This window comes from Hydractinia symbiolongicarpus, chromosome 12, assembly GCF_029227915.1.
Source record: "Hydractinia symbiolongicarpus strain clone_291-10 chromosome 12, HSymV2.1, whole genome shotgun sequence".
Classification (NCBI taxonomy): domain Eukaryota; kingdom Metazoa; phylum Cnidaria; class Hydrozoa; order Anthoathecata; family Hydractiniidae; genus Hydractinia; species Hydractinia symbiolongicarpus.
In genome coordinates, this window is record NC_079886.1 from 23370816 (window position 1) to 23398509 (window position 27694).

The following is a 27694-nucleotide window of genomic DNA, read 5'->3' on the forward strand; positions in this document are numbered from 1 at the left end:
AACCAGTAGACTGCAGTAGTGCTACTTTTTTAGATGAGTAGGTTAGATAGGCAACGTTTAAATTGCGCCAGTCCCCGACATTTAAGAAAAAATACGACGCTGACGTCAGCCACAATTACCACATTTTAAGATTTGGGATCTTACCGAATCATCAAATATCGTCAGTTCGCTGTCACCATTGATAAGTTCAAATTGCGTAAATCTGATATGGAAATGATCATATAACTATTTGTCAGGACGAACTTTGAAATTTTCTAATTTGTCTCAACAAATTTATGTTAGTAGTTGTAGTTTATTATAATAAAAAAGGGAGGTGTATTTTTCAAAAAATTCTAACAAGGGCTTGTAATCGGGAAGAAGCAATATGGTTAAAGATTTCAGCATCGAGATAAAACTAAGACATGTCGAACAATAGTTTTGTTATTAAAAATGGACTTTTCGAAATTAAAACTACCCAAGCTCGTCTCCATGGCATCTTTTATCTTCTTAATATCTGGTTGTGGGAGCGACGTTGTACAACTACGACGTTAAAAATACGACGTTGAAATTCTCATATTCATATGCTTCGCGACTTACCCATTTTTTATATAGGTTAGACTGACTGGTTTAAATACACATAAAAAATTGAAAAAAATTAGGTAAGTGTGTGAAGAAAAAAATTTGAGCCCGCATGTTTTTAGTTTACATAAAGAATAAAAAATATTGGAAAAATAAACATTTAAATAATTTACTAAACTTAGTATATATATATAAAAAAAAGAAACTAAATTAACAAAAGAAAGCATTTAAGATGAAGTTCTTCAAAAACAATAAAATAAAAACACATGTGTTTCCTAAAACAATGTTTGGATATTTTGAAGAGAGATAAAAAGATAGAAGAAAAAACTGAAAACAACGTTTAAGGTATCTGCGTAGACGCCCTTTCAAGTGTTGGTTTGCATGTTTATAATTTGTTCTTTTAACTGGTTATCTTTGCTCTTCGATAGATTAAGATAGTAAGGTAATTTTTTATTCTTTAGTTGTGCACATTATAAATACAACAGTCATTTTACTTTTTATTGCTATTTTAGTCTTTCTTTCTCGTTTTTTTGAGTTAAAATGGTGGAAATGGAGTTGGGTTTTTGTTTGTTTGTTTTTGTTGTTGTTTTTTGTTGTTTGTTTTTTTGTTCGTGTTTGTCTATGTATAAAAAAACGAGGGATAAACTGAAGAAAACCCTTATGCAGTATATTTGTGTATTTATGAAAAGTTGCTCTTATTAAAAAATATTGTCCCCCTCCCTCACCCAAAACTACCCCAATCTCTTTTTTTCAGGGATGTTAATTTTTCATCTAAAATAAAATAATATGCTCTGGGGACAATGACTCTTGCATAATATTCAAACTATTTCATCACTGACCTATACTGAAGATTTGAAAACCTCAATAGTGATGTGAAAACGTATTAATAAACCAATGACATCACGCAAATTATTGAATTTAACCATTCTGATTTTTAACACTGTATAACAAATTAAAAGAACAATTAATGTTTAATGAAAAATAAATAAAATAAAAAAATTTAAACTTGTCACTCGCGCAGTTAAAAAAAAGATTTTGAGAAGAAATTGCAAAAATGGTTGGACAGGTTAGACTAAAATTTTTTTGTAAGGAAAGTAAATAAAAATTAATAGGACAATAAATAATTTGAATATAAGAATAGCTGTTTCTTTATTTTTTTTTTTAAGCAAGTTTCATAAAATCTACCGCTTATTATGTGGTCTAAAAGGACTTCCAAAGATAAATTTCCTTTGATCTAAAAATATAATATGCGAAAGAACCCAACAAAACAACTAGGAAAAAGACTTCCTGGCCAGCGTCATCAGTGATTTCACAAATTACTTTATTCCGGATGCAGGATCATCTTAGGCGTAGAAGAACCCTGGAGAAGAGAATGGACACGGGACAAGAGAAAGTGAGTTCTGATTAACAATAGACTTAAATTGATGCAACCTCGTCCCCAAGGATTTTTGCTTTTTTAAAATGAGAGAAGACATCATAAAAATCAAGAAATCCCTGCAGGCGAGGGTGTAGTATAAGAAATTACAAAATGTGACGTGCTTGTCTAAACCTTATTTCCCGGCCTTTATATTCACATTGGTAGTGACGTAATGTCTTAACAACAAGCAGCTTGTTGTTGTTAAAAAATTGTTTCGCGGTTAGAGATCGTATTTCGTAAATAACATGAACCATTATACAAACGGAATGAAACTGCAAATATTTTTCACAGTTAGCATTTAGTTTATTTTAATTTTTCAAAACTAATATTATTACACAACGCTCTATAGTTTCGTCAGAATATCATAGGCGTAGAAGAGCCCTGGAGACGAGGTTGATTATTACAGGCAGAACAACGTTTTCGGTGGGAGTAGATTTTCACATACCGTTTTAAAACGAAACTTCCATTTGGACAGCATAACACGAGAAATAGTAGGGGTTGAATAATTTACAACCTATCGATAACCACAATTACAGTACGTTAGAAACCTTTAAAATATAAATATGGCGCTGAATAAAACATTTTATCTTCAATGTTTTTATTGAATAAAGTTTTTCCTTTTCTGTCCGCCATCTGACAGTTAAATTAGTCATTCAACTCTTTAAGGGGTAAAAGATTTTTATCCTATCTGTTAGCTACAAGGACGTTTCGTCATACTGAAAGTTTACCCTTTTTAACAGGTATAAACACTTCTCGGATCTTTGATATATTAATTTCAGTTATGTTGTACAAAGTTGGTTGTTGATATACTACTGTTTTTGGATAGCTTTTTGTTGTTTTTATACTTATATGCTGACGAGGGGAAAATAAAGTAGATACAATGATAATCCATGGACAAACACAACTTTATTTTTTAACAAAATACATCTCAACTTCGCATGTTATACTTTTTGTACATTTTTTTATACATTGCACTTTTTTTAGAAGAAAAAATGTTGACATATTCCTAGAAAAAAAAAGTAAAAACGCTTTCGTTCTAAGTATCCGCTTTTACCCCCTTTGAACTCTTAGAATGACGTAAAACAATACTCAAGAAATTGTAGAAACACTATCCAAAACCAATATGAAACCTATTAAGTGTTGCAGATGCTTTTTGTTTACATTTTTAAGGTAGATCCAACTCCACTCCTATGACGGTGGACGCACGTACAAAAACAAACATAGACCTAAGGATAAATAGTTCGGAAGTAATTACTTTACGCATATTACACTAAAAAGTTTTGCCTCTGTTTTATACCCTAAAAATGTTTTCTTAGTCAATTCGACCAAATTTACCTTTTGACTTTCTTTAATATTTCACAGACACCTCTAATCTGACCTCGCATTTCTTGCAATTAACGGGAAATCTGACTTGGAGACGAAGTTTATAGGAACTTAAAACTAAACTGATTAGGTCTGAATACCCTCTCGATGCCAGACCTCTTTGATATACACCTAGAGCTCTGGGAACGAGAATGGTTTGGAAACTAGTGAGTTGCAATGAAATTTATTTATTTATATTTGAAATGTGATAACAGGATAAGGAATTCCACGGTAGAGCAAATTATGTTAAAGTAATCTCTGCGGTGGAGAGTAAAATCGTTAAATTCCGGTAACATCACTAGGGCAGCAAATAAAAGATGTATTATAAGCGATAGTACACAAAAACTCCACCGCAGATAATATATATACTAAAATTTCTTTAGGGAACATGGTATGAAAGGAAGAAGAAAAAGAAAATTGATTATACCAGCTGTTGAAATTTTTATGTTATTCCAGAAATCGGTGAATGGGTATAACAATGAGAACATCCGTTCACAGGTTTTATTACGATGGAAATTTGTGCATGGAAAGGTTACCTTACAAGAGAAAGATCACTTTAAGGCCTGGAACTTGGTTTCTCAACTAACACTATTTATTCCAGATACAAAAATAAGAAAGTGTTTTTAGCAAGAAGACTCGCTGTGTAAATATAACAATCGTGTGTTTGCTTTCGTCTTAACCACACAATAACAAACCAAGGAAATCCTCTCTACGGGGAAGAGCCGATAAACTTCAATTACTTCAAAGCATTTCCACAATGTTATTTTAAGCCATAGATTAAAAAGTTGAGATTTAATTTAAAATTTATCTTTTTTTTTTGAAAGTATACTTTTCAACGGACATCTTAGAAAAAAGGTATTGTGCATAATTTTTATACAATATTTTCATTTAGATGTACTAAATATTACTACAGGAAAGATTGGTTATCAATACATATATAAACAACCAAACAGTGTCGAGTTACTTTGTATCATCTGTTAAATATTCACTCGTTTTTATCACGTCGTTAAACTGTGGCTAAAGGTAGAGAAGTTGTTTCAGAAAATTATACATAAAAGTTGTAGAAGATCGCCGAGACAGCCGAAAAGTTTCAACGCAAGGGGAGACATGACAGTTAAGTCTTACAAGGAAAAAAAGTATCGAAAGAAGGAAATAAAATTTGTTAATAAAAACACAATTCAACAAAGCCAAGAAGAAATGCGTATATAAAGTTATATCAAGAGCATATATATTGAGTTAGCTTATAGTTATTGTTTATTCATTATGGGTGGAGCAAGAAACAGACATATGTTACTATTTGCCACTGCGCTGCTATTTTTTCAACCATACTCTGCTGGTCTGGATATAAGCGACTGTCAGAGCGAATGGTTACAACTGAAGAACGGCGGCGGATACGTGTACCGAGTTGATTGTTCAAATTTGGGATTTACTACGATACCGAAGAATTTACCGATTTTAACATCAGAATTGTAAGTACAAAATTAGTTATTATGTTCAAGCACAGAGAGCTAGCAAGCTTATTGTTCTCCAAACCACATATAAACAAAAGAATTACTTTAATCATCCTCGCTATTATATCTTAATAAGCATAATTGTGGTCAGATTGAACATAATGTTTTTATAAATACATTTTTTTTTTGACAATTCACGTAAGCGCTTCCTTCCTTTGTTAGATTTAGTAGAAAAAACTTTTTTTAAATTGTACATATAGGCATGGCATTTGGATTTTAACTACTGTAACCCTTCGATTTACAAACCTCTCTCTCCCCCCCCCCCCCCCCCCCCCCTTCTCCTGTCATTAGGTATACAAAAACAGTGCACCGTTTTGATTTTAAAACATATAATAAAGGCATTTTACCAATAACGACAACATCGTTCCCAGGACAATTTCTGTCCTGTTCTTTGCGTCGTCTCGGCTTTCAAAAAAGAAAAAAAAATTCCCGAGAACATACTGGCTATGAAAATGAACGAAAGATAGCGAGTGATATTCGTCACATTAAAAATGCAGCAGTAAACAAAAATATTGATCATGGAACGTCACCCTCCTAGTTATTATCACAAGCTCCATTCATTGCTTGTGAGCTCTGTCCTAAACACACTCCCGAAATAAGTATAGTCGTCTCTTATATTGACAACCGTATTCTGTGTTTTGTGCGCGCGGGAAATATGTTATTCTACGGATACACGAAATAGCAATCTTTTAATCTAATTTGTTGTGACGTGAATTTTTCACGGACTTACTAACTAAGGATAATCGTGCGCTAAAATCGAATAATTACGGTACAATGCGCATGACAGGCTTTTTATAATGGCGGCAGCTAAACTATCAACATAAGTAACAAATTTTTTCAGAATTAATTTGTGCGGACGTAAACACATTTTTTTTTCAATTTGATTGTATTTATTTATGCGGGTTAAAAGCTAAGAGTTTTTAATCTATGATTCAGACGATGTTGTTCCGAAAATAATACACGAAAGATTGCGGTTTTTATGTTATTTGCTTTAAAAAATTTTTCTGTGACGACATACGAGATTTCTAGGGATAGCTTTCGTTACAAAAAACGTCACTACTGCTAGAAACAAATATTTAACAAGTAGAGATGTTAGGCAGACTCAGAAATTTTTTTTTTACTAAAGTAACACTACACAATTAAATGTGCAAATTCGTTTATGAAGGACACTGGCAACGTATGTCAAATTAAAACCTTGAGAAGTAGAAATAACTACTTAAAATAGTACTTTTAACTACAAACTAATGGCTTGTTTCCACTAGGCAGAATATTTCGAGTGGGACTGATTTTGAGAATTTCGATTGGCAACTTTTAGCGATACAGTATCATTGATTATTGCTTCCAGTGGAAATATAAGGCTTGAATTTCACTCACATGAATGTCTCAAGTAAAAGAAGGGAAATTGAAACAAAGTCAAAATACAGAAATAATAAATTTTCTGAAATAAAAGCCGCTTCATTATGATGCGTGCTAGGACTCTATATAGTATTTCTGATATTTTTTTATAATGATGTGACGTCAAAGAGATCAGGTGTGCATATCTGTGACATGTCACATGAAGATTGTATCCGATTTGTCTCGTAACTTGATGTAATGACATTTTTGTCAAGTGTTTGATGACATAGCCAAAGCTAAACATAGAACACTGGTTTTAAATATCAACATAATTCATCGGCCTTTTTTACGGTGGCCCTCGACACAGACAGGTTTAAGAGCAGCGCAAGGAAAACATGAAATCTGTCTGCTAAAATTGGGTCACGCTAAACGACGTACGATACGAAATCTTAAAACTATGCAACGGGCGGATCTTCGTTGGTTTTTCACAAGCTAACGACTAGTCTTGAATAAAGGCGGCTTAAATATACAACAGTTTACAAAAGTAAAACAAATTCAGAGATTACTTTGGTCCGCGATGTACATCACGGAACATTTCACATAGGTTGCTACTGTTTCGGGCGAAGTGAAACTCACTTCGGAATGCATTTCACGTCTATCAACTTTATAATCGGTGCTAGATATTCATGTAAACACTTCACGTCAGAGTGAACTAAGGTTTTTGATCAGAGCGTATACTGAAAGTCGCGAACACAAAGGATTCGACCTTTAGTGGCCAATTCAATTCAATGAAAAGTCTTGAAAACGTCCGCCTAATTAATTTGAACAGATTTTTTCCAAGTGTTATTTCTCGATGTTTTTGTAATTTTTTGAAATCTTTCTTTTGAACATTATTTTGAACATTCTAACCTTATAACCTTTTCCAACAGTTCTTATCCACGGGAGTGGCTACAAACTTTCTCACAATTTCAGAACATTCAAGCATAATTAATGCATAGATTTATTTTAACTGCCTGATCACGTACGTCTTTAATAATTTAAATCGCCACATCATTAAATGTGTCCGCTGCATGAGGTGCCCGCTTATTTTTAGACTGCTTAATGGTAACAGCATTTCTTCAATTAACGACGAAGCTTTCACTGGATTGGACTCGCTGCAAACTTTGTAAGGAGTGTGTATTTTATTTCAATTTTTTTAATTTCTTTCCTGTGTGACACGCGTGTAAGAACAACCTTGTCTCCACGGCTTTTCTGACAATCAAGGCGTAGAAGAGCCTTTGGACAAAGTTGGTGCACAGCTTTTTAAATGCTAAAGAGAAGAGGAGAGTTCTAAATCTGCGATGTAATCTGCGATCAAGCATATCGCGAGATACTTGAAGTATATGTAAATCCAGCTTTAAATAAAATGATCAAGGCATGTGTGTCTGGTGTTAGTTTTGATCCAAAATAAATAAAAAACGAAGTTTTTATAAAAAGTTTTAATAAATTTTACCTTTTTTATATTACAGAGATTTAAGTGGTAATGATATAGCAGGAATTTCAGAATCAGTATTTGAAAAGATAAAAACTTTGAAAAAGCTGTAAGTAAATGTGTAGTAACATTTTTTGTATTTTTCTTTTTCATGTAACACCCCTAAAATTAACGGCTCGAGTGTTCAAAATAAACCTTCTTTTTTAGCAAACACATTTTTCAGATAAGACCCGTTTAAAGTTTCCAGAAAGTGTTAAAATGTTATCATCTTGTTACCATCTTGATATTATTAAAATTTTAATAAAAGGAAAAGTTGAATCAGAATTCTATTGTGGTAAAATGTAAAGTTTTTTACAAGTGGTCCTAGGGTTCTTGAAAGAGAGGACCCCCGTAGGGTGCGGTGTCCGAAGTCCGCATTTTGTTAAAATCCTTGTCGTGTTGTTGTTGGAAATCGAAAGTGAAATCTAATTTTTCTAAAAGGAAATGTTTTTTTTTTTCTGAAAAAAAATCCTATCTTTTTTCTTGATTTTGCAGAGATCTAAGTCGTAATAAGCTGTTTTGTGATTGGACACTGTGGTGGTTGGTTAAATATACTAAAAGACTTAGTAGTTTCGATGGAAAATGTTTTTCTCCAAGACCTTTGCGTGGAAAGCTGATATCTGATCTTACTTTGGAAGATTTATCAGGTAAAATAACTGAATATTAATACACAACAAAGTAACATACGTACTTAATTTGTCGTAAAAAGAACCTAATAGAAATGTATATTTTTAACCCAGCCAGCTAGCCTGGAAACTTCAAATCATAAAGCTAGCTATCTAGCTTTATAGTAGCTAGCTGGATCAAATGTTATTCAATGTACTTGCACTTGCATTCCAATCCTTTATACCTGTAACTACTAGCTAGGTAGATAGCTAAGCTATGCTGATGTCACGGTAGCTTTACAAACCTTCTGTGGAAAATTTGACATCCATATGAAGTTGGACAATTCTGTGGCAAGTAGAGTATGGAAACAGCTCCAAACAAACAAATAGTTAGCTATGTATCTAGCTAGCTATATATATAGATAACTTTTTGTGCATCATAATGTATTAATTTGTCATTAAGAACAATGAACTTGTGCATACATTTCTGTTGGTAGCTTGATATAAAGACAACAGACTATAGTAGTGCAAGATAAATCATCATCATCATCATTCTCGGCTTAACGTCCGTTTTCCATGCTAGCATGGGTTGGACGGGGTATATTAATGACCCTCTTCCAATCTGATCTAGACTATGTTAGATCTAAACTCAACTTCCTCTGTATCAAGTCTGTCCTTATAACCTCCTGCCAAGTCTTTCTCGGTCAGACAGCAAGAATACTATAGTTTGTGTAAAAAAATATAATAATTATATAATTCCAGTAGCTACTTAGTACATATTTTGTGTCTAAAAAATCACTTTTGTAAGCATTGGAAATTTATCTATACACAACTTCAATATAAACTCAATCTACTTTGTAGTTGATTGTCTCAGTATAAAAAAGCTTACCAATACAGTCACAGATGGAGAATACACTGTTCGTGTTTATGGACGCGATAATTCAGAAACTGATACTTCAATATTTTGCTATGAAATGGAATCAGAAAAACCAAAAGAGTATTTAACTTTACCATCTGGTATGCATAATAATTTTGTGACAATCATAATGGATGACAAATGTAACTACCACTCTGATGCAGGTATGTCGTAACATGATTATATATAATATATATATAATACTAATTTCTAATTTTTTTTATAACAATAACCTTATTAAATAAGGTCAACTGGGTACAAAAAGCACTTTAGGTGTTTTCAGCATCCTATTAGGTATTTCTTCCATATGAGCAATAATCATATTGTGGAGTAGATGAAGGTGTTTGGTGCACAGTACTAGAATGTGAACACTAATTTTGAATTTGCATAAATACACATTCATTTACAAAATATTGCATCCAATAGTATTCTGCAATGCTTATTTTCGTTATTGATAGCATGCTTTAAAAAACGCGAAAAATTCTGCCTGTTCTAGTTTTTTTTGTGCTTTATTATTACTTTTTATGAATGTTTTTTTCCTTTAGCTTTGAAGAAGACACTTGCAAATTTTCCCAAGGAAAACACAACATCATACTTTCATAGAGTGCGTGTTGAACTAAATTCATTAAAAGTTATTGCTACAGATACTACATTTGCATCACATAAGTACGTAAGTTATGGTCAACCTTCAATATGCGGGACTAGTAATTGCATTGGTGGTATGTCCAGAGTTGACCTACGTGGAACACATTTTCAGTTAAAGGTTAGCAATACATATTAAGTTTCGTGATAGGTAATACTTGTGCACTCCTATGTAAACTAGCCTGCACTAAAGGGGTGGAGTGAACTTCTTGTAACAAGAATTTTTTTGTAATCATATTATTATATTAAATGAATTAAACACAACCTTCATTAATCCTCTAGTTTGACGAAAGTACTGACTTTATTATGATAAATCAGCCAACAAATAAATAAGAAAAGTTTTAAAAACACATGTTAAAATTTTATTTTTAATTTATAAAGTAGCACGAAGCTTTTCGTAACTGAGTTACATTTTCAAGTGATAAAAATATCCTAAGCTAAAAACCTTTATACAAAATATATACAATAAAATAATTAATTGATTTAATTAAAATGTTCTACCCAAGGGAATACAAGTAAAAATCATGGACAATCGAAACAAAAGAAAGAAAATGTGCAAAATCACCATGTGTAAAAATAAAATAAAAGAAACAAAAACTAATTGCCCAAGGGAACAGAGAATAAAAACAGGCGATTGTGTAGATAAAAAGCTATGTAACTCCATTCCTAAATTACAAAAGTGATTTGGTCTCTTTTTATTCATTCAAAAGGGCCTTATTGGAACAAATGAAAAATGCCTCCAAAATCTTTCTTTTTCTAGTGTCTCTTGGCGCCTTAGACAAAATGGACCAATTAAAGGCGTGATCGGGATTTCCGACTAAGTGCTTAGAAGGTTCGGATTTCTCACTGTTGGAGTTATGTTCTTTCCATCTCACAATAGCATTTCTCATTGTTTCTCCTATGTAGATAGTGTTACACGTCGCGCATTCTCCCTTGTAAATGACTTTGCTATGGTGGTTAATTTATCCTTTAATGGGAAAAGAGACCTGACTTTAGTAGTTTTCCACGTATAAACAACTCTGACTTCCCCATTCGTAAACGATTCTATGTTTTTGGCAACTTTTCTAATTGACGCCTTATTCTTGGGACAGAATGGTATTTGGATAAAAACTTTCTTTTTATCTTCTTTGAACAACCAGTCTGGGATTATCATTTCGTCAGACAGATTAGGCTTGAAAGCGTTTATTTGAGCTTCAATAAAACGAACCGGATAACCTACAGCTTTGAACTTTTTGCGGATTCTTTGGAGCTCAAGATTGAAAGAACTTCCGATTCTTTCGGCTCTGTGGAGTTCACCTTTGATTATACTACGTTTGTATTGTGTGGGAACTTTAGATGACCAATGGAAGGGTAACTTTGACTCTTTGTTATACACACTATATGTATAAGTGCCGTTCTCATTTCTTGAAATCTGGGTATCGAGGAACTTAGACGGATTCTCTTCTATGGTCAGCTTGATATTGGGATGGTAAGTGTTAAGAGCTTCAAAGAGTTCGTCTGGTACTCCTTTCTTACGGCGGTGATAGGTGTCATCAACATATCGTTTTATAATATTTAGGATTTCTTCGAACTACTATTTCTCTTTCAATTTTGTTCATGAAACAACCTGTGAATACAACCGATAATGGGCCACCCATGGTGACACCATCGATTTGTTTGTACAAATTGCCGTTTGCTGTAAATATGCACGCTGTAGTGAGTTTATACAACAGTTTCTTGAAAATTGATCGAGACGCAATAGGTTGTAGTTGTTTGTCGTCGTATATCTTCTGGCAAATGTAATCAATGGTTTCTCCCACAGGTACACTTGTAAATAATGACTCAACATCATAACTCACGTCTTCCTCGTCTGGTTGTAAAGGAGGAAGGCTATCTAACTATTGAGGAAACTTTTGTGTGTCCTTGATGAAAAACTCGTTATCTGCAAGTGGCGATAGATATGATGCAATACCTTTACTTGCTGCGTAGTAACAATATCCTGTTTGGTCGATAATGGGACGCAATTTTAAATCAGTCAAGTTAATGTCATTGAAATTATCGAATATATGTGTCTTTGCAGTGGTGAAGAAGCGTGCTGGTTGATTACTGGAAAGTCTCATGGTTTTGTAGTCAGGGTGATCTTTGAAGTTGTGATACAAAAAACTTTGAAAACTTTCAAGGTCTTTGATGATAGTATCTTCTGATTGTACATATTTTTCTTGTTGTATGCCTTCATCGATCATAGTTTGAACCTTCTGTTGGTATGCTGTCTTGTCCATAATAATGACACTTGTATCTTTGTCTCCAGATAGTATGGTAATGTTTGAATTGCTCCGTAAATTCTTACAAGAATTGAATGTGTCATCTTTTGCAAATTGGACTTTTCTGGCAAATTCATTAGTCGTCTTTCTCAAGTATTCATGGAATAATTCCTTTCTTGTTCGACATAAACATCTACTTTTTCTGCGAGGGACTTAAATTCGACTGCTATATCTTTCTTCACTTACTTGTTCTTATTAATGTAACTGTGGTGGAGACCATACTTCAAACAATCAACATTCAAGTTTTTGGTTGATGACAGATTAATAATGGGAACTTTATACGTGGAAAACTACTAAAGTCAGGTCTCTTTTCCCATTAAAGGATAAAGTTAACCACCATAGCAAAGTCATTTACAACGGAGAATGCGTGACGTGTAACACTATCTACATAGGAGAAACAATGAGAAATGCTATTGTGAGATGGAAAGAACATAACTCCAACAGTGAGAAATCCGAACCTTCTAAGCACTTAGTCAGAAATCCCGATCACGCCTTTAATTGGTCCATTTTGTCTAAGGCGCCAAGAGACACTAGAAAAAGAAAGAATTTGGAGGCATTTTTCATTTGTTCCCATAAGGCCCTCTTGAATGATCAAAAAGAGACCAAATCACTTTTGTAATTTAGGAATGGATTTACATAGCTTTTTATCTACACAATCGCCTGTTTTTATTCTCTATTTCCGTGGGCAATTAGTTTTTGTTTCTTTTATTTTATTTTTACACATTTTCTTTCTTTTGTTTCGCTTGTCCATGATTTTTACTTGTATTTCCTTGGGTAGAACATTATTTTATTGTAGATATTTTGTATAAAGGTTTTTAGCTTAGGATATTTTTATCACTTGAAAATGTAACTCAGTTACAAAAAGCTTCGTGCTACTTTATAAATTAAAAATAAAATTTTAACATGTGTTTTTAAAACTTTTCTTACTGACTTTATGAAATATTTTTTTAGGCAAGTAAGCAAATAATTAAAGAAGATATGTGCTTAACCTGCAGCTTGTGTAAGACCCACCAGACTCTTGAATTAGATTTGATTGATAAGTCGAAGCAACCATTTCCAGGTGTGTATAAACTTTGTAAATTCCATTAACTAAGGTATATTTTGTATATATAAAAATATTGATTTATTCCTAATTTTAAATTTCTTTTTTGTTTAGCCTGCACATTACCTCTTGGTATGCAAAGCAACCATGTACCAAATTCAAGCATTTCAGCTTCCTCTCATGCTGGTAAATATTTCATTCCAAGCCATGCACGATTGAACAGTCTTTCGTATTCAGGATGGTGTGCATCTACACAAGACTTATCACAATACTTGCGGGTAGATTTAGGAAAGGTATGTGGTCTTTTTTTATTATAGTGTTTGTATTAAAACAGTTGTTTTTTGTATATTTGTTTTATATATATAAAATATACTGGAAAATAGCAAATTCAAAGTCATATTGGCAACAGGTTTAACAACCCTCAGGCTATATAGGGCTAATGTATGGAGTACATTGTTTTTTAGACAATGACTCTAAGTGGAATTTCAACACAAGGTCACAAGGAGAACAAGGATTGGGTAGTTTCCTACAAAATAAAATACTCAATTACTGGTGTATCTTACCATGGATATCATGAATTAGGAAAGAAAAAGGTAAATATTTTTTTTTTTGAGAAAGCAAAATTAAAAACATGTATGTTAATTTAAAAATTGCAAATTTGCTGTCTTGATTATTTGTTAACTCAATTATTTTTTGATATTTTAGACACTAGCTGGTAACCAGGATTCAAACACAGTAGTAACACATTGGTTTCAACCACGTTTCCGAGCTCGCTATGTTAAAGTACATCCTCTTTCATGGAACGACGATAGTATTTTGGAACACAAGATCTGCATGAGGATAGAATTATATGGCTGTGATAATGGTATATATACGTTGTAACAAATTTCATATTTAAAAAATTTTTGAACTCCTGAATGAATAATCTGTTTTACTGTTTTTTCCTTTAGACATTACATCACATATAATCAAGAAATCCCCTGAAAACAAATGTTTAACAGCTGATTTCGCAACTAAAAAGGAAGAATACCATCTCATGAAAAAATCAACTTGTACTGGATCTGATTTTATGTTTATATACTATCACAGAAGATTGATACACACCAAAACAGGTACAGTTTTGTATGTGTATTATATACTGTATAAAAGCTTCAAAGCTAGGACTTTGCTATAAAGTCCTGGAATTGAAAAATAAAATTAGAAATAACAATTAAGCCCCATAAGCATAAACTGTTTTTTAATTGCATCTTTTTTTTCTTTTAATAAAATATCGGTTAGTCAACTGTTAGTTTGCAAGCTTAAAAATTGAACTGCTCTGACTGATAAACACTATTCATAAACCAAGAAGAATAAAGACCTTGTATGTCAGAGCTTGAAAAAATAATGAAATAGTCATAAGTGGAAACCACATTTGTACTATTCCTACATGAATCCAGACTTTACATATATTTTATTGTTTTTGTTTTAGGGTTGTGCTTAAATGTGAATAGCCAATCCGCTTTTGTTTTAAATAAGACTTGTACATCGCCAAATTTAATGTTTCAAAAAGTCCGACATCCAGCAGGTGAATCATTTTTAATCAAAGATTTGAACGGATATTGTGCAAGCCTAACCGAGGATGAAAGTACAGGACAATTATATACAAAATGGAAGTTCTGCTTAAAAGGAGGCTTTACAATATTGCAGATGTCTAGAGATGGTTAGTCAGTGTTGATTAATTTTTTCATTTACATGTCTTTTTTTGAACTTTGGTGTTAATATTTGTTTTTTTAATCAATGATTTTGACATTTAATACATTTTAATTTAAATCTGATTTTAAGTTTTATCGTGCTGGGTTTTTTTCTTATGTAATGAATATTTAATACATAAATGGATAGCAGCTTTATCCTCTTTTGTTGTTGTTCTAATTAAAGCGAACTAATTTTCAATGTATTTACATTACTACCTCTTCAATTAGCCTCATTATGTTGAAATATAATGTTTCTTCCTGCTGTTTTTCTTATTGTTTGAATAAAAATGTGGTGCCTAACAACAATGTTCGTTTTGTGTTGTGGTAGGAAAGGTTTTTTTTTCTTTTTTTTATGAAACTTTTCTTTTAAGGGAATTAGGATAAGCAAAACTTGATCTTACCCCTACACTGTAAATAAACTCCTGCTAATGGGATTATCTCTACCCCCTTTTTTGACAATCAAATATTAGAATTTTATTTACAACAACAACAACTTTCTTGATTATGTTTTAATGAAGTTATAACCAGGTTTTGTACATGATTTAAAACAATAATAACAATTTTTAGTTCTTTTACTTATCAAAATAAATCTTAAGAGCTTAGTCCTGTTTTTCTGTATATAAAAGCAATTTCACATAATAGATGGCTTCCACATGTTTACAAAACAAATAACATGTGTCTTTAAAAACATGTAAACTTTTATTCCTTATATTAACAAGTTAACTCAAAACAAGGGAGATGTTTAGAAGTACATAACACAAACAAAGGAAAAAGTTATGTGTATATAAGCACAATTATGGATACGTTTTTGATTTTTGGCTGTATCTTGAATCTTATAGGAGTTTCCGCCTTTCCCCCGTACTTTGAAAAAAAGAAGTCATTTATTCAAACAGACTTATTTAAACCGGTGAGTGCAGCCTGTAAAGCTCACGCAGACCCATATGCTGTATACAGATGGACAAAAAAAATAGGAAATTCAGAACAAACAATCACTTTTGGATTGGCTACCAAGAATGACCATAGCATTTTATCATTTCCAAATATTACTTGGAGTGATCGTGGTATTTATACTTGCAATGCATGGAACTCAGAAGGATCAGCTGCAAAAGAATATGAAGTTGTTGTTAACCGTAAGTGTCTTTGACTCTCATTTTTGTAAGAACATTTTTAATGAAATACTGAGTTTTCCAATCTATGACTAGCATTTGAAACGTTAAGCTTTAACTAAACTTTTACTTTATTGCACTGTTTATGCCAAGGCTCAAATTGTGTTTTCTAGTATTTATATATAATTATGTAACTCTAAAAAAACTTTTTTAATTTCATTTTAGCAATCCAATGGTTTCACACAAAACCGTCTGACCAAAGTGTTGTTTATGGAAAAAAGGCAACATTCTCTTGCGTTTCAAAAGGAATACCTAAACCAAAGATAACATGGCATCTGCATGATAACTTAACATTGGAATACAAGCCTATATCATATTCTGATGAAAAGAAGTATAAGATTTTTCCTAACGGTACCTTAGTTATTTACAATGTTGACTATAACGACCAAACTACTTATGTATGTTATTCAACAAGTCCTGGCTTGAAGAGGAATGTCTCTGCTATGTTAACTGTTTATGGTAAGTTCCTGTCAAGTTTTTGTTAGTCTGACCCTGTTAAAAAAACATGTAAAATATGTGATTTTCTTTTTCTTTTGCTTTAATTTGTTTAACGAAGGAACAAATTCTTTACCATAATACAATGTTTATTTCAGTGACACAAAACTTTACAACTGTCCCAACAGCTGCTCATGTTTTGTATGGAAACAATGCTATCTTCAGTTGCATATTAGAAGGTGATCCGAAACCACGGGTTGGATGGTCAGTAAGGCTCAATAAATACAATGATATACTCTCCATTGATGAATCAATGCAATATAAATATGAGATCATGAATAACGGAAGTTTGTTGGTTAAAAATGTCACAATTGATGATAAGGGAGATGTGCTTTGTTATTCATACAGTCCAGGACTCATCAGAAATGTGAAAGCGCCATTAACTGTTTATGGTATGGACATTTCAAGCTGTTAAATGCACAAATAGGCATTTTTTCTTGTTTTAATTTCGCAGTACATACAATGGTAATGCAAACATTTTAATTTTGCTCACTATACTTAACTTCTATTAAACACATTTTTAGTTACACAAGAATTTGTTTTGATGCCAAAAGATCAAAGGTTAATATATGGTTTAAATCATACCTTAAAATGTGTTTCTGTTGGCGTACCCGAACCAATGATATCTTGGGAGTTTAAGAGTGCATCAAGAAGTATATTTCAGCCAGTTGATGCAATGAATAGCAAGAAATACTCTATTTTGCAAGATGGAAGCCTTCAAATAACTGGTGTTACACTGACTGAATCTGGTGTTTATACATGTGTGTCGAACAGTCCAGGGCTAAAACGTAACAGATCTGCCAATATTGATGTATATGGTTAGTTAGTATAAGTTTTTGAAGTAAAAATGTATTTTTGTTAAACATTTGCATCTGTAATTTTATTCTTATCAGTACTTGTTTTTAAGTTGTTAACCACGATCTATACATGAAGGTAATTTAATTCTGTTTGATTTAATCTAGTAACACAATCATTTTCAAAGAAGCCTAAATCACAGACGCTTTTACGAGGTGAAACTGCGACATTTCAATGCATATCTGACGGTGTGCCAAAACCCAGGGTGTATTGGATGTTTAAAGGTCTACAATCCGCTGCAAAAAGTTACAAGGAGATGTTGGCAGATGCTCGTTACAAATTTGAATCAAACTCATTGATAATTGAGAACGTTCAGAACAAAGACGAGGGAAAGTATGCGTGTATATCGGAAAGTCCTGGAAAGATTGTAGATGCATCTGCTAATCTAATTGTGCATAGTAAGTGTTAGACAACCTAAAACGAATTTGATAAGCTCATACATATCGAAGGATAAAAACCTTTTGAAAAGTTGGGAATTTTTTGTCTTTTAACATTTATAATTTTAAGAAAGGTAACTTATGTTTCAATCCTAGTATGCCTAAAACAAAATTTTTACAGGGAAGTTTTACTTGATATAACCATGACAAATCTAAAGGTCTGATGTTTTGATGAACTAATGAAGATTCCCAAAAAGAAAGTCAAAAGGAAATGTAAAAAAACACTTTCGGAAAACATTTTAATTAATCTGTTTAAACATTAAGCCATTCTTTATTTTGAATTTTATCAGCAAGTTCATATAAGCATTACTGAAACAAACACGATTCCATAATATCTGTAATTATTTTGAAATTTTAGTTATGCCACAGCTCACATTATCACAATCAAAAAACGACATGTTAGTTGGTCAATCTTGTGAAGTTATTTGCACTACAGCTGGTGACCCTACACCAGATACTAAATGGTACAAGTTAAAAAAAGATACTTTTGAGTTAGACCATGAAATTTCTGTTAGTGTGTCTGGTCGACTAGCTTTTAGTAAGATTCGAAAGCAAGATCAAGGCAGATATGCATGTGAAGCTACAAATGCAGCTGGAAAAGCGAGAGAAGTGTACACCTTATCTGTGAAAGGTATTTAAATAGAAAGTTTAGACTTTTACTTTAGTGGCGAATGCCAAAGACGAGCAATAAAGTAATTATAAGCTGTGTTTCTTTTTTAGCAACTTGTGAATTGAATGTTGTTGGACACAGTGTTGCCCAAGAAAAGTATATTTATATTGAGGACGAGTTTGCGAAGATACAATGTCTTCCTGGTTTTCTTATAAATGGATCAAGTATGCTCCAATGTTCTAGCAATGGTAGTTGGATTGGAGTAGTACCACATTGCAGAGGTGACTAGGTTTTAAATTTATTATAGTTAAAAAGTTTGCATAAAAAAAAACGTAGCACATTTCTGTTCCGTTCGAATGATATCTATGAATCCCACATTTTCAATTCTTTATCATTCCGTTTCCTTGCAAATTTTGTATTCATTAAATTGCTTAAAACCAAAATAAGCTAGGGAAAATTGTTAAGACAGAAAAGTCAGGAAATATTTTTTTCCATTAAGAAAGATTAAACAAAGTTGTGTGGATTATCAGATACCAGAGTGTTTAACATGGTGATAATAAACCATTGAATAGTAATTGTGTTGATTTCTTCGACTTCCCTTATTATACTATGTATGAATCTTTCAATATAATAGATATTGATGAGTGCAATACAAGTAACGATAGCGAAGCAAGCAGTGGTGAACCAACTGATAATGAACCTGATGTTTGCGATTATAATGCGCAATGTGTTAATACGATTGGTTCATACAAATGTGTATGTGATGAAGGTTATGTGATGATAAAGTCAAAATGTGAGTTTAGTCCTCCTGGAGGTAGAACTGAAGCACCAACACTAAAAACAACAGTTTCAACCACACCACCTCCATTGAACTACATATGGCTGAAAATATTGGTAAGTATGCACAGTGGTGATTATTGGTTTTATAATCATAAGCCTACAGTTTCAACTCCCAACTCCGACATACTTAGTGTCATTAGCCCATACATTGGCGTCCAACTGATTAAGAATAGGCTTGTGTAGTAGGGAGCTGAAAATATACTAGAGAGAAATTCAGTGATTATGATGTTACCCCTTTACGTAGTAAGTTTTCATTTTTCTTTGGTGAAATACATATTTAAGCCTCATTTTTTTAATTTATTTTAGATGCAAGAATATAACCAATCTCTTGTGGATGAAGAAACATACTTGCTACGTATAAAAGACTTTTCCAAAAATATTTCCTCGTTAACATTTCAAAGTTGGAAGGTGAATGCTATTAAAAACGTGATACTGGCGTTAAATGTGGCTATAGATGTGACAGGATTAGGACAAGTTAAAATTAACAGCACAAAGGTGATGCAGAATTTTTTTTCTGTTTTTTTTTATCTTACATACTATATCTGTATGCTTTTGTGGTCTTTTAATTTTTAAGATTCATAGAATACCTAAATTTTGGATTGTATTTATATTCTGAGAAAGTGTTTTTGAAATCAGGCGGAAATCTGCATCAGAAATGATGCAAGTACACACTTATGTGATATAGTAAACCTTTATCTACATATGGTAACTTAGTATAGTGGTTTTGTCTTCGGAAATCCTGTAAGCCTTTGCGAGCGAACGGTTTAATGAAAAAGTCGGATACAAACAAGCCTAGGAATTTTGACATTGCCTTTTAAGCAATAAATGTACAAGCTAACGTGGAGAGGAAAAAAGTGAAAATCTCTTCTTCCACAGTTGAATGCGAGTTTAGCGTTAGCTTCTCATCATTTTTAGTTCTACATTTCTGAAGTCTTGACTTATAATTTGTCAATAATATGTTGTACAACTTTAAAAGGGATAGTGTTAAAATTACTTCCTTCTTTTACAGATTTTTGTATCAATAGTTGATGATATATTGAATGAAGATATGATGGACGTATGGAATTTAGTTGATGAGGTATTAAGACCTTTATTTTAAATCTATCAGTACTAGATCATATTATCATTTGTTTTTTCTTATTTGTTCTTGTTTTATCTCAGGATATGAACGGTACTATCTTAGTAATGAAATATTTGGAGGAATACATCGTAAAAAATGCAAAAGTTTTAACTGAAGTAAATTATAGACAAGAAAAACTTGTTATCTCCTACAACAACGTCGGTGAGTTGATATATGATCTTGTTTTTATATATAAAAACTAAGTTGATACGCAACTCTGCCTAAAGTTATGATATCAAGACTAAACAGAGATGAACTTTTGCATTTTGAATGTTTGGTTACTGTTTTGTGTATCCTTGTGTCATTCCCTACGTAGACATCAGAATTGAGCCAGTTAGAAGTATGATGAAAAATGAGCCAATGGAAATTTCTGACAGCAAAAATGGCTACTCTATTCATGTACCCAGTGAAAATTATCCACTATTTAAAGGTAGGACGATATACTCGCAATGATGTATCATAAATACGTCGCATGCAAATGCTTCTGTTTCTACTCTACTACCCTTGTGTTGCAGGTTCGGTTGGTGTGGTGATTGTATACAAAACTTTACATAAACTGCTTCCTCAGCCACAAATGAAAGACGTCGACGAGTGAGTAGTGCTTGTTTGTTTGTTTTTGTACGAAATAAATGTCGGAAATCTCCACGATGTGAATATCTAAATATTTATACTTTTTTTTAGTCCAAAGATTCTCACAAAAGTGACTTCACTCTCTTTTTCATCTGGCGACTCAACTTCCTTGGTCAAACCTGTCCAACTAAAATTCACTTTACCTGAGGTAGTTATTGTATTTGTTTTTTTTTACTATTTTTGTACTTCAGTTTCACTATTTATAAACTTTTCTTTCCATATCTCTTTCGTAGATGATTTTGCCGGAACAGAGATTGTGCTCTTATTGGGATTTCACAAAGTAAGCTGTTTTTACCTTTTTCTTCAGCTACATCTGACTTCATTTGCTCACAAATATAATTATTTACAGACCAAACGGTGGAGAGTGGTCAACCAAGGGATGTCAGGCATTGAACTCCACGACGTCGTCTCAAATAACATGCGAATGTAACCATCTAACCAACTTTGCTGTGATTGTTCCACAGGTAAATTTTTTTTGAGTCGTATCAAAGGAAATACTTTTTAGAAAAGAACTTTTCTAGAACAAATTTATGTCAAACAAACTTTTTATCCACGTAAAGTTAACCGTCCAAATTTCGTCATTTTTGATCGACGACAAAAAATCCTACAAATAAAGTCTTACCTCAAATCAAAATTAACCAGAATTCCAGCCACTTTCTCAGCCAGGACATGTATGACAACTGAGCAAGAACGTACAACGTATTAACATGTTTTATTTTCTCCATATATAGAAAACAGTCGTCAAAGTTGTGTATCTGACGTTCTCGTTGTCAGCGGCAATCGGTGCAGCTGTGTGTGTATTTCTAGCGTTTATTGTGTGCATGTCGCATATTTGCTGTCCAAGGTGAGAATGCAGCATTTTTTCTTGTTTTTTAATCTGGTGGCGTAGGATAATATCGCTATGATCTTTTTTGTGTATTTTACTTGTTAGGACTGCTTATACAAGCTCCATTGTGTAAAAATAGCTTTTTTGTTGAATACCATATTACAAAATGTTGGAAAGTACATTTAAATGTGACCCGTCCGCAAGAATTTCATAATTTTACACATATCCGCTATTATTATAAAAAATGTTCTCTGGAAGTTCGTTTCTTCTTTAAAACTTCTATCAATGAGTCTTTTACAACTTAAAGTTATCTGGCACAATTTTTTTGTTCAGTTATTCTCGATCTGATCGGCGATGCATCTTATGTAACCTTACGTTAATTATCGTGATCGGAGTGGTTATCTTCGCTGGTGGAGTCTTCATCTCTGCGATGAAGTGGGTTCCATTATCGTTAAGTTCCGTAAGTATCTCATGTGTACTATCTCGTAGAAGACATTGAATTTTTTTGAAAAGGGAGAAGGAGGCGAGCACAAAGGTTGAGATTTTGACCAAGGTCTCACACGAACTATGATCGACAAAAAATTTACACCTATGCTTTTCATTGTTCGCTCTTCTCCACATTGCTTTAAGAATTTGTTTGTTATGATTATTAAGTGAAGAACTGCGTAATAAATGTTCAAAATATCGCAACCTGTCGCTTATTTAATTTGGTGAGCGTAAGGTGGGCGCTTAATTGGAATTGGGCGTTAAACTACTCACTCATTTATGTGATTTTTGTTCTTCATTAGATGTTAATTTTTTGTTTAGTATTTTTGTTTCTCACTGATTGGAGTTCTACAACTGTTCGGTGTAGCGTTTTTTGGATGGCTATTTGCAGAAGCGATACATTTGTATTTGATAACAAGAACGGTGATTGACAAGAAGCAGGGCCATCTCACTTTATTCTACTTCATTGGATGGGGTGAGTTGTTATTTGCAAATTATATTCGTATCCACTTTGTATGCATCGTTAAATTTTCTTGTGTCAGCTACGTCAGGAAACAAGGAGAAGTATTTTGGTAAAACAGTCCCAACGACATGTTTTTTTATTAGTCTTGTTTATAAATATATACAAACAACATACAATGTACATCAACTGATATTTAATGTCGTCTTTTAAGATGACTGTAGAACTTGCATAATCTTTCAATAATCGTTTTAGGCATACCCATCGGAATTCTAGCTGCAACAGGCGTACTTGTATACTTAGACAAGTTTCGACTACAATCGAGGTAGCTTTTAATTTTACGGTTTACGAAACGAATCTAAGAATTCAAAATGACAAGCCATATAACCATGCTTTTTTCATGGGACTGCTGGTTTTGTTGATTTTCTTAGTTTTGTTAATTTTGTTGATTTTTTGTTTAGATGTTTGTTACACGTGTCGTTTTATTTGGTTGGCGTTCTGATCGGTGCACCATGTCTATTATATATCATTGTAAGTTTTTTGTTCTCTGTAAAAAGAAGATTTTTCCGTTTGTCAGACACCCCTGATGATAATAGATCTCTTTGTTTGTATTAAAAATTCTGATTATCTCTTGATGCCTCTTTCTCTAAAGACCATAGTTTAAAACACCTGTATCAGAACAAATTAATAAGAACTTCTTGCTTCAGTTAAAACTTTTTATTTATTTATTTCAAGGTCACGGTAATCCTCTATTATGTTATCTCTTGCACGATGCATCGAAATAAAGACTTGTTGAGTAGTAATGTTATCAGTCATACAAGGTTAGTACGAACAACACCTCCTAATGCACAGTCGGTAACATCGAGTGTGTTTTGAGTTGTCGGTAGCGTGTTGAGTTTGTTTTGTGTTGTCGGTAGCATGTCAAGTTTGTTTTGTATTGTCGGTAACATACCGGGCTTTTTTTGCTTTGCCGATAACGCGTCTTTTTTTATAGACGAGCCTTGGTATGTTCTGGTGGCTTGATCATTATCCACGTGTTAGTGTTGGCAGCTGCATCAGCATTTTTACATTTCAACACCGATCCATTATTTCATCATATTCTTGGCGGCGTCATCGCGTTTGAGGTGATTTTTTCGTTTAGTGTAGGAATAAATGCACATGGATAAATTTTGTGCCAGAACTTATCGTATCTTCTTGTTGTACCCACACTGTTTTATACTGATTGTTAAAGCATTTCGTACTTGGGCGATAAAATTTTCTAAGGAAAATCATCCTTAGATCAGCTTATCTAGGGAAATTCACTTTTACAATTAGTTGAGAATTTACGTTTTCAGCATTGTTGTCCTTAAGAAAATAAGTTACCAGAAAAAGGAAAAAGATTCTGATTTCATCTTATTTTCTTTGTTACAGGGAATATATTTGGTACTCTATCATTGCTTCTTAGATCGAACGGTAAGACTATCATTCTTAAACATGCAGTTTCGTAGGTCATGGAGGTCCTCCTTTCATCGTCGGCAAAGTAAAATAATGATGGACAACTGTTTGTATATTTCCTGAAAATCGAAATACACGAGATTTATAAAGTAGTTTGTCGTACAAGAAAAACAATGGAGTTCATTTTTGTCATTAGAACAGAAGTTTGACGACATGTTGCCATTTGACATTTAAATTCTAGGTAGAACACGAATCACAATTATAATTATATTTTTGTACAGGATGGAAACTTCAACTCACGACAAAATTCTAAGAAGAGAATTTCATACAGTACTCAAGAAATTGTTACAGTGAGTACAGTGTGTACTTCTATATTGACCTGTCAGAAAAAACTCTAAAAGGTTTATCAATTGCTGTTTTGTTTGGACCATTGTTTCCCTTTTGAAGTTGTAAAGAAGACAGTGGTAGAGTGTCCGCTTTTAGTATGAATTCAAATCAAGACCATCTCACTTCGTTACAAATGGTATCCTTATGTTTTGTGTTAAGCATAAGAATATCATTGATATCTAAGTTGCTGTGTTTTCTGTAGTTTAATTAGAAGCTTTAAATACACACACTAGGTTAGAAGAGGGTGTAATAATATCGGGAACTTAAGAGGATGTCCTGGTTAATAATTTTTATTTATAAAACAACATGCTGATAAAATAATTCAATTTTTTGCGTATTTTAACTTCAGGTAATTCGCGTAATTAAAAACCTGCGAAAAATTTAGAAAGTTGCAAATTGCAAAGTTAGATCCAGCGAAATTTGAGATTTTTAAGTTAATTTCCTACGATTTATTATAAACAGTTCATGCCAACGATTGGTACGACTTTGTTCGTCCTTTTTCTAACCATACCAAAAAGATGTCCGTGGTGGAGTGTTTGTGGTGGAGAGTCCTTCTGCTTATCTTGAAAAAATATCTTTGTTTCACATAGTATTCCCCAAGCAACACAAACGAGATGGGTACAGATACAAACGATCAAAAATATTTGGTGAAAAGATCTTCAAAGCGATATTCTGGTGATCCATCCAAACCTTCTCCTCCTCAACTCAGAACGCAGACTTCCTCAGACGCAGGAGATTTGGATGCTCCTTATCCTGGGATGTATGGCAGTCCTGGTGGTGGAAGGTAAATATTTTAAACGCTAGAATTTATTTTCCTACACCAGAATTACAACAAGGGATAGTTTATTGTTTGTCCATAAGGTGAATGTAAATAGCAGCTTGCCTTGTGTTTCATATACCATATAAAGTATTAAAATTTGAAACAATTTTCTACGTGTTATAGCTCACCAGAAACAAAACCGTTGCTTTCAAAACAAGCAAATGGCGATCCACCGGAGATAATTTACGAAGAAGATGACCAAGTCGATGGAGCTTCCCTGCCTACATTCGGCCATGTTACAACAAGTCGAACAAACTCTGTACCCAGCAGCCGACACAATTCCTTACCGAGAAAGAAGCACCAAATTTGGGACGAAGCTTCCATTGATGGAAGTCATAAAGCTTTGAAACGATCGAACAGTAAAGCTAGTAGCATTGTAAGCATTGAAACGGTGAGTCGAGTTGTTCTTATTTTTTAAGGGGTTATGTAGCAAACACTTTAATAATAATTCTCACGGTCGGAATGTCACGTGGTACAACTGTCAGTTGAGGGAAAACATAGACGTTTTACGGTTAAACTCTCACAGAAGAAACTTCAATTAACAAAAACTACATGTGTCTTAATTCAACTATAGCTAAACTGTAAAAAATTCACCTAAAACTACACAATATGTCAGGTTTAAAGTTAAAAAAACAAAGATTCTACAAAAAAGTCAGTCCCTATTTATTGAAGAGCTTACTGCGCGAACGGTGTGTTTTTCCTCAAATCATAATGGCTACCCTAAAAAATACGAGAATAGCTTCTGTTTCGGTTTTTAATTTTGGTTAGAAAGTTTGTTAACTTTTCAGTTCTTTTTTTTACTTTTTATTTTTGTTGTGCAACTTAAGTTTCTTGTGAATACATTTATTACTTTATTTCAGGACGTTCAGATTCTTTCATTGTCATTACCTTTCTTAATTTTTTTAGCATATCAGTTCAACAGACCAGAAAGGACTCCCTGTGTATTTCCCCGCTGCACCTCCTCACTACGAGATGTCGTTGCAACAAAATCAATCAGAAATGAAAAACATTGATTCCTACCTTGGAAGCGGAACCAACTCAGCTCGTACGAGCTTTGGTATCGATCCTGATCGCGTGTCGAATTTATCGTCCGAACTATCAAATATTCTATTCGAGCTACAAGCTTTTGATACGGAAAAACACCCTCGAGAATTACACGGAGCAATTTACAGCGAGTCAGACTCGAAAACATTACCGCACCGTCGCCAACTTGGTGCAACTGATCTCAGTCGGTCATCCACGTTCAAGCCTCAACGTGGGTACGCCAAAACTGAAGTGCATTTCGATTTAGAAAAACCACCACATATTGATCACAATCGTGTCAGGATTCTTCGAGGGAGGTCTCGCGCTGAAGCAGACCCTTCTGACGGTTTACACAGTAACTCAGATTCTATATATTCTAGTTTATAAGAAAACATGGTTAATACTACATATTGCCGTTTATAGGACATTCTGGTGGATATTTTACATCTAAGTTTACAAGTTGACATAAAACTTGACTTTTATGCGTTTTTTTTATTCTTTGAATGTTAGACCCAAGGCTGTAAGAATGATTGTATTAAATATTTTATCTATAAAAAGATTTCTTCATTCACCGCTATCACTCGACTTACAAATACATTAAATAATTGTAGATATCATTTCTTGCTTACGTATGCATTTTTTTACTTCTCTTTTTTAGACATCGCGTTTCTTTTAATAAATAGTTTTTTTTTTGAATTTGTATATTCGCAAAAATATTTATTTTTATATATACTTTTAGTAGATTATGAGAAGTAAAGAAAAAGAAACTGATTTTTGAAACGCTCTTTCTCTTAATTTCGAGTGCGACACATAACAGCGAACGTTTGTGAGAAGTTGATCACAAATTATGTGAGAAATGCTGCACTCCACTAAAAAGGACGGTGTTAGAACGATAATGACAGTAAAATAAATTTTACTTGTTCATTCTTAACCTCAAAACTTTTTTAAGATAAACCTCAAAGAGCTCTAGGGACGAAAATAACTTTTATTAACAACACAGGGTTCAGTTTAAATGATGCAGCAACCGCAACCTACGCCAAACGCCGCTAACCTACGCAACGTACCTTTACATAATACGCCCTTGACATGCATAACACACCCTTAGCCTACGCAACATGTTGTAAATCAGTTAATGATGAAAAATTTGTGAAAGCCGATATAATTAGTCGCGGTTGAT

At 33.1% G+C, this 27694-nt stretch overlaps 1 protein-coding gene across 1 annotated transcript; it reads left to right on the forward strand.

Moving 5' to 3' along the window:
- Nucleotides 1-891: 891 nt before the first annotated feature.
- On the forward strand, nt 892-27088 carry LOC130622207 (uncharacterized). The gene is made up of 41 exons (XM_057437642.1): nt 892-1000; nt 4230-4806; nt 7277-7348; nt 7692-7763; nt 8189-8340; nt 9160-9378; nt 9760-9977; nt 13108-13216; nt 13313-13491; nt 13663-13791; nt 13904-14063; nt 14149-14310; nt 14667-14897; nt 15768-16058; nt 16260-16553; nt 16688-16981; nt 17114-17407; nt 17552-17842; nt 18240-18512; nt 18602-18772; nt 19126-19385; nt 19638-19826; nt 20341-20409; nt 20493-20613; nt 20768-20881; nt 20967-21042; nt 21133-21229; nt 21315-21361; nt 21431-21545; nt 21813-21925; nt 22241-22367; nt 22715-22868; nt 23109-23178; nt 23315-23384; nt 23589-23674; nt 23848-23977; nt 24264-24305; nt 24569-24637; nt 25265-25458; nt 25618-25885; nt 26401-27088. The coding sequence occupies exons 2-41, from the start codon at nt 4601-4603 to the stop codon at nt 26902-26904; spliced, it is 6732 nt and encodes a 2243-aa protein (XP_057293625.1). The 5' UTR covers nt 892-1000; nt 4230-4600; the 3' UTR covers nt 26905-27088.
- Nucleotides 27089-27694: the final 606 nt, after the last annotated feature.

What these genes read in the sequence shown, in the direction of transcription:
- LOC130622207 (XM_057437642.1), top strand. Translation starts at nt 4,601, where the DNA reads ATGGGTGGAGCAAGAAACAGACATATGTTACTATTTGCCACTGCGCTG. An exon ending in TCGCATATTTGCTGTCCAAG is followed by an intron (nt 21,926 to 22,240) that starts GTGAGAATGCAG and finishes TTTTTTGTTCAG; the next exon opens with TTATTCTCGATCTGATCGGC. An exon ending in GCATTGTAAGCATTGAAACG is followed by an intron (nt 25,886 to 26,400) that starts GTGAGTCGAGTT and finishes TAATTTTTTTAG; the next exon opens with CATATCAGTTCAACAGACCA.